The 6,857-nt window shown below is 38.7% G+C and overlaps 3 protein-coding genes across 4 annotated transcripts in view; 1 reads left to right on the top strand and 2 right to left on the bottom strand.

The window, feature by feature from the left end:
- Window positions 1-2,309, bottom strand: LOC104763809 (S-adenosylmethionine decarboxylase proenzyme 1-like). The gene is made up of 4 exons (XM_019241357.1): window positions 2,147-2,309; window positions 1,968-2,015; window positions 1,392-1,547; window positions 1-1,300 (listed from the first exon to the last, which is right to left on the bottom strand). Exon 4 carries the CDS (start codon window positions 1,114-1,116, stop codon window positions 16-18), a length of 1,101 nt encoding a protein of 366 aa, XP_019096902.1. The 5' UTR covers window positions 1,117-1,300; window positions 1,392-1,547; window positions 1,968-2,015; window positions 2,147-2,309; the 3' UTR covers window positions 1-15.
- On the bottom strand, window positions 3,255-6,082 carry LOC104763808 (ecotropic viral integration site 5 protein homolog). 2 transcript variants are annotated; one of them, XM_010487189.2, is made up of 9 exons: window positions 5,784-6,082; window positions 5,334-5,577; window positions 5,038-5,233; window positions 4,794-4,964; window positions 4,598-4,714; window positions 4,202-4,399; window positions 4,049-4,108; window positions 3,863-3,961; window positions 3,255-3,612 (listed from the first exon to the last, which is right to left on the bottom strand). In XM_010487189.2, exons 2-9 carry the CDS (start codon window positions 5,489-5,491, stop codon window positions 3,544-3,546), a joined length of 1,068 nt encoding a protein of 355 aa, XP_010485491.1. In that variant the 5' UTR covers window positions 5,492-5,577; window positions 5,784-6,082; the 3' UTR covers window positions 3,255-3,543. The 2 variants fall into 2 exon arrangements, with proteins under 2 accessions (XP_010485491.1, XP_010485492.1); XM_010487190.2 differs by having other exon boundaries at window positions 5,818-6,082.
- The window catches only part of LOC104763807, a 1,078-nt gene continuing 441 nt past the window's right edge, over window positions 6,221-6,857 (top strand). The window contains exons 1-4 of the mRNA XM_010487188.2: window positions 6,221-6,322; window positions 6,437-6,506; window positions 6,585-6,647; window positions 6,731-6,783. Of these exons, the coding sequence (XP_010485490.1) occupies window positions 6,245-6,322; window positions 6,437-6,506; window positions 6,585-6,647; window positions 6,731-6,783 (264 nt within the window). The 5' untranslated portion in view covers window positions 6,221-6,244. The remainder of the gene's footprint in view (window positions 6,323-6,436; window positions 6,507-6,584; window positions 6,648-6,730; window positions 6,784-6,857) is intronic.

Below are 6,857 nucleotides of genomic sequence, written 5' to 3'. Positions count from 1 at the left end.
TTAGATAGAATTCTGCTAGATTCCCTCGTCCTTCTCGTCCTCGCTGCTGCAGCTATTGTTGCTGCTCCATTCACACTTCAAGGTAGATCTAGGCGATCCACAGTACTTACCAAGTTTCTCAAACGTCTGATACATCACTGTTCCACTCTCTTCTCCTAGAGACTCAAATGTCCTCTCTCTGCACCCATAGTCTTCCAAGTCTACACTGATCTCTGGCTTGTACGCGTTCACTCCAACGCTCGAGTGCACAGCCACAGAGAACTGCTTGGGCTCAAAGCAAGAGAGAACCCTTGTCACCAGCTGGCTCAGGTCCATAGTGTTGAAGTCATAACCCACAGCTTCGAAGCTAGCGTAGCTAAACCCATCCTCGGGGGTCACATGGATCGTGGAGATTGCATCTCCTTCAATTGAGTTCATAGAGTAGCCACAGGGCTCGAATTCAAAGTCGCAGATCTGGGACTTGGGAAGGATCTTTCTGATTCCGGAGTTGTCAGTCATGGACCCGGTCTTGTCAGATTCATCCTTGTAGAAGACGAGAGCTTTCTCTCTGTCGAGACCCGTCATGCACATCTCAAGCGTGTAGACATTGTTGTTGCAGTTGCCAGAGTCCTGGGCAGAGGCAGCATAGACGTGCCATTTCTTAGTCTCATCATCATTGCCCATCAAGTAGGCCACGCTGTTCAAACCCAGGTGAACAAAGTGCTCATCAAGAACAGAGACTTCTTCAGAGAAGCTGCGATGAGGGAAAGGCTGGCCTCCAGGGCAGAGGAAGGAGCCACGAGTGTACTTGACAGACTTGACACTCAGAGAGAGCTCACCAGCAAGCTTAAGAAGTGGCGGGATAGAGAGGAGGAGCTTAGTGGTACCGCAAGTCTTGATGATGACTTTGTAGGGGTAGACAAAGAAGCTGGACTCAGAGAGCACGTAAGAGTCCAATTGATCGTTGGAGAGAGATGAAACGATCGTGCAAGCAGCAGGAGTGAGAATATCATCAAGCTGGGACTTGGTTAGAGCACGGAGCCCAAGTCCCTTGGAGTCTTGAAAGATGCTAGGCTCAAAGAAAGAAACCTCGAGCCGTTTCTCGTAACCTTCGAAACCGATTGCAGATAAGGCCATGTTCGCCTAGTAATAGTGTGAGCGAGGGGACTAGTTGTTGTAGGAGGAGAGAACGATTGGATCCGGGAACCAGCAGAAACGGAGCTTAGACAAAAGAAAATTATAAACTGGAAAATAAAGAAAGCTATAACTATATAGCAGGAGACTCGGTGCACGCTAGTACTCAGGATGGCCTCTTAGCGCACTGCAACAAAACAAAAAAAAACCATTGTTAAGAGAATGAATGAATAATGGGAAATCATAAAAGAGAACCAACAAAAGATTAGGAGACTGACGTTGGAGTAGACAGAAGATTTGAATTTCTTGATTCCACCGTTTGGACGAACGTCTTCAATGCTGTAACCGAGGGGAGCTTCGTAAAATAAGGAACTACTACTGCTAGACTTCTTATTACCACCTTTCGACTCCATCATAATCTCATTCACGCTTTTCTGTATAATACACAAACATATCAAAAGGTTAGATGACGATAAATTAATAAAACATGTATACAACAACAAAGCTCTCAACAACGTTTAACGACGACATGACGAAATGATTACACCAAGAACAACGAAACCAATTATATATATATATATATATATATATATTAAGCATATCGGTATAATTGAGGATGACAACACAAAAACGTAAATCCGATATTTGTCATCTATAAACGTACGTTAACACAACAACGATCGGGACCAAATTCGTTGGTTTTCAGATAATTTACACCAACCAAAAACATGCATACGCATCTCGATTAAGATCAGAATTGTGAATCTACCCAACAATACCAAGATCCTAGACCCGTTAAAATACGATGATGAACAGAAGTCAATCGTGAGAGAGAGAGAGAGGGAGATACTTACATATAAATGAAAGATAGATCCAGATCGCGAATTACGAGACCCTTAAACCTGGAAATTGAAGAAAACAAAAAAAAAAAACCCCAGAATTCATCAACGACCGAACAGATCTACAAATGAGAAAAATCAGCGTATGGAAAGTAAAAAAAGCAGATCTAACGAATTTCAAAAGAGAAACTAACCAGATAGAGATGATACAGGAAACCGCAAAACTATTGAACAATTTCTTCGTAAAAAAAAAGAGAGAGACAAAGGAAACCCTAAAAGATTTATAGGTAATGATGAGAGGCAATGAGAAGGAGATGATGATGATGATGATGATGATGATGCGTTCGTGAGGAGAAAAGTAAGCTGGAATGAGTCCCTCTTTATATAACCCACTCTTAGGGTTGTGCTTCTCTCACAATTTACGTTTTTAGCCTTTTCGCGTTTTTTTCACGTGAAGCTATCTGAACCGTTGATTGTTTTTGTACCAATTTGCCGTTTTCAGGTTTTTTCCTGATATACCCTTATGAAACCCCTGTTTTTACGTTGGAATCGGTAGGTGCGAGAGCATCACCATTCCTGACCGCAGATTAATTATAATAGCAACAATTGTTTTTTTTAATTTAATAGTATTTGATTTTTCCTTTTTGCCGCTAGTAGAATTTTTTTATTATTTTTAGACATTGCTTTTTTTTTTTGTTGGCATTATCTTTAGGCGGAACAAAAACAACAAAGACGAAATGAGGAAACACGCTATTATATAATCTAACCACTAAACGATTGACACGTGTTCAGATACGTGTGCCGTTGAAGCGGATAACTCGAGGCGAGCTGTAACGTTAGCGTGGGCCGGAAGAATCAAATTCTCTACTAAAGGCTCTCAACTGCTCCCACTAAATGACAAAATTGGGCCTCCCGTGACTCATTCATGACTCACGGGAGTAATAACACCAATCAGCTTGCATTTTTTACCACTCTTTTGTGCAATTAATTGTTCCAAATCCTTTTTGTTCAACCATAATATTCGTATTTTAAAGTCTCAGATTTTAAACTATTTTGGTACCATGAACCTTAATTAAAACAAAATTATGTGATCCGATCTTCTCTTTTTAAAAATTTAAAATAAGGATAATTATTAAACAGCCTTATAATTGAAATTACTAGTCTATGCCTCTATGGTAAAAACTGGGAATAGTTTTACTGATTTTGATTGTCTTGTCAATATCATACCATGTGCAAATTAAATCCTTCATAAATTTCATCCACATTTTTTTATTAATATTATTCAGAAATTCTGAAAGAAGATATATAAAAAACATATTATTTACCTTCCACACATTATATGAGATTTTTTCTAGGAACATAACTTTCTCTATCTACACATTAGCTGTAGCATACCTTCTTTTCCCAGAAATTACTAAAAAGAACCACAGAGTTCCTGATAAGAAATTCCTCCCCCCTCAACTTGACAAGTATGATGAAAAAAGAAGGGATCCCAAAAAAGAATATATTCCAACCAAAAAAAAAATTAAGTCAAGATGAGAAAAGAATTCGAATCCAATCGTCTGGTTCAGGTTATAACCAACCGGTTTTTCTATGGTTGAACCGGTTTGGCATTAGTCTTTTCATAGTCCAGTTTCAGTTCTTCCAAACGCTTTGATACCTGGGATGAACATAGTATTAATGCCACATTTGTTAATCAACAACTCAAGAAACCTCAGAGATTTTATCAACAGATTGTACAGCATCAATTCCCTCAATTGTTCACTACAAGTAAGATTAAATTATCCATCAAGTTAATCCTGTCGATATCGGGAATCTGATTCTTTCATATCTCTCCCGAGTTATATCATAGAATTTTAACCAGCAGAACATTAAGGAGAAAGCATCACTTTTCAGAAAAGAAAGAGAACCTTAATAGAGTAGGCCAATGGAAGCAAGGTATCTGGATTCATTGCGTCTTCCGGGAATTGTTTCAGAGCATGTATTAATTTTTCAAATGGTAATTTTACCTGCAGAGTTAATAATACACAATTTTATAAAAGGGTGGTTCTTCCAAGTTAGCTTACGGCTCATAAAAGTAAAAACACTTCACTCACCAACTCATCTTGGCAATACTTCAACAATGCTAAGCCGACTTTGAACACGATTTTAACACCCTTAAGCAAGGATGACCAGAGAGAATATAACATAATCAGGCTTTGATTACAACAAATATCGGAACAGATTTTTAAAGATGTGAATATAGATACCTCGGAGAGAAACACATCCCATATCCGTAGAGCCAAAGGAAAAGGAAATGAATAAGAGAAGACGGTGATGAACCATTGACTTGCATACATACTCGGATTGATCATTTCTTCAGTAAAATGTTCTCCAAGCTTTGGAATTAGCTCTTTTACCAAGCTTTCTAACTGAAATAGATATTGCTGTACAAGAGGAAGCCCTGCCTACATTACACACAGACAGTGACTCTTTAATGATGGATTCCGACATCTCTCATATGGCATAATTTTACATAGTAAGCATATAGATAAATCAACATAACTATCATAATTCCAGTAAATTTTACGAACATATCATTTTGTCTCTACTGCAACAATATTCAAGGGTACATTTAGAGATGTGGAGATGATCCAAAAACTCACATGATACAGTCCTTCCATTGGAGCATGAACAGCTCCTTTTAGTAATGCAACCAATAGCCAGAACGCATCTTCTTCGCTCATATAAAGAAGCAACAAACCGGCTATAAACCCCATTCCCTGCAGATATTAGAACCATGAATCACAGTACCATACTAAAAGAAAAATGAGATGGAAGGGATATATCACAAGAACAGACCTGAACATATCCAACATCTCTGTCATAAACCGAGTATGCCTTAAGGACATTGTATAAAGATCTTTGCCCAGGTCCATGTCTCTTCTGAAAGAAAACATGTGATGGGAAAGTACGGGATATGTCTCGAATGATATCAAGTTCTGATGCTGATGTTTCATAAATCACCAATTGCTGCATAAGAAAATCAACAGATTATCAAGAATATGATGACTTGTAAAGCAAACAAAATAAACAGAAAAATTACCTCATAAACACCAGGATTCATAAGCAAAAGGTCTCTACTTCCTGAAATTAGCTGCCAAACTAGACCTCGTAAACAATCTGGGATCCCTTTTCGTATACGCCTTTTGACAATATTAGGTTTTCTCCTAACGTAATGCTTCCAGTCACTACCTCCAACCCCAATCATCTTCCTCCATTTTCTCACCTTTCTCTCCTCTCTACACCAAAACAACATAAAACACACACTCTCATTGTAGAACCTGTCTCTCTATGAAAGAAAAAAAACTCGAAATACAGTTTTTCACACTCAGGACAGACCTGTTGTCATGATCAGTGGATGATGTAGTTCTAGTCTTGCTAAAACGCTCTGGAGAATTGCCATGTTCTTGCTTCAGGAACCCGAATCTATCAACCGGAGCATGAGAAGTGACGACTGGTCCTGATACACTGTCGTTTTCGGTTCTTTTTCTACTCATTCTTCTACTAACCTGAAGAAGAGACTCCCTAGCATTGGTGTTACACAGCTTTCAAGTCTCTCCTTCTTCACAAGATTGTAATCAAGCTGCCGAAAAGACTAATAATTAATACCATCATCGCCACTAATCAAGTAAAATCTCTCATAATTTGAATCCGTGATGATATGTATTCAATTACAATAAGCAGAAACGCGATGTAGAACGAAAGTAATATCCATGGTGATCAGTTTCTATCTAGACGACCGCCCACAAACTTTAGAGAAAAAGTTCCGTGATAAAATATAAAACTTACCAACCAACGTGTAGTTAGATCAAAAGACTCGTACCCAAATTTTCGATGTTTCCGATGAATCAAAGGAGTTGAGAAACAATCAACTTGGCTTTTTCTTAGATCAGAATTGCGGACCGCCGAATTTCGCAGATTGAATTCGAGAAGATATAACTAGAAATAAAACGTTGGAGATCAAATCTGGGGAACTCAAATACGCGTATTGTGGTGTGTGACTCTCCAATTGTACCAATTCTTTGAATTTTTTTTCATCCGCTTGAAGAAAGTGATTTAGTTTTTTTCCGAACCAAAAAAGAAAAAGAAAAAAAATCAGAATGAAACCTCTTCTTTATCTTTGTTTGATTAATTAAAGTGGTGATGCCAACTTCAACTCAAAACGCAGGGGTGGGCTTGAGCCCGACAATAAAGAAAAGTAAAGGCCCATTATCGGATGTATTTTTACAAAATAGTGTTCCACCTTTCCCATGAACGGAAGAATACCAAACCCTCTAAGCCCCAAGTCCCCGATCATGTCGCCGAGTCTGAGATCCGTCTTTGCGCAGGTAGGTACATCGTTAAATCAATCAAATTCGCTCTTTCTTTCTTTTTTTTTCTTTCTGCAATTGAATCTCGCCGCAATTTCTCTAATCTCTCTCTTCGATTGGCGAATCGCGCAGGTACAACGGAAGTCGAGATCCGCGGGTGGTTCTAGCCGGAATGTCTCTTCATCGGCCCGTAGCAACAACGGTACGATACTCGTTCCCTGATCCCGCCTGGCTTCGTTTGTATAAAATATGTATATAACCTCACTCAAAACAATTTCAGAAATACCATTTGTCGTGTGGTTATTTACTCGAGGTGTAGGCCTAGCTATTGGATATGCCTCAGGTATGATATTTTATGATTCGCCTTAATTTTTCTTAAGGGACGGACTTGAATTAATTTGTTTTGTGGATTCTTTTGGTATCAAGTTCATTTCTCGTTTCGGGAACTTGCATCGGAAATTGTGGATAACCGGCAGAAGGTAAAAAACTATACACCAAGAAACACTTCATTGACAATATGGTTGTGATCACTGGCTATTATTTAAACTTCTTC

The sequence above is a fragment of the Camelina sativa genome, chromosome 19, assembly GCF_000633955.1.
Source record: "Camelina sativa cultivar DH55 chromosome 19, Cs, whole genome shotgun sequence".
NCBI lineage: Eukaryota > Viridiplantae > Streptophyta > Magnoliopsida > Brassicales > Brassicaceae > Camelina > Camelina sativa.
This window is presented reverse-complemented; position numbering and strand designations above follow the sequence as displayed.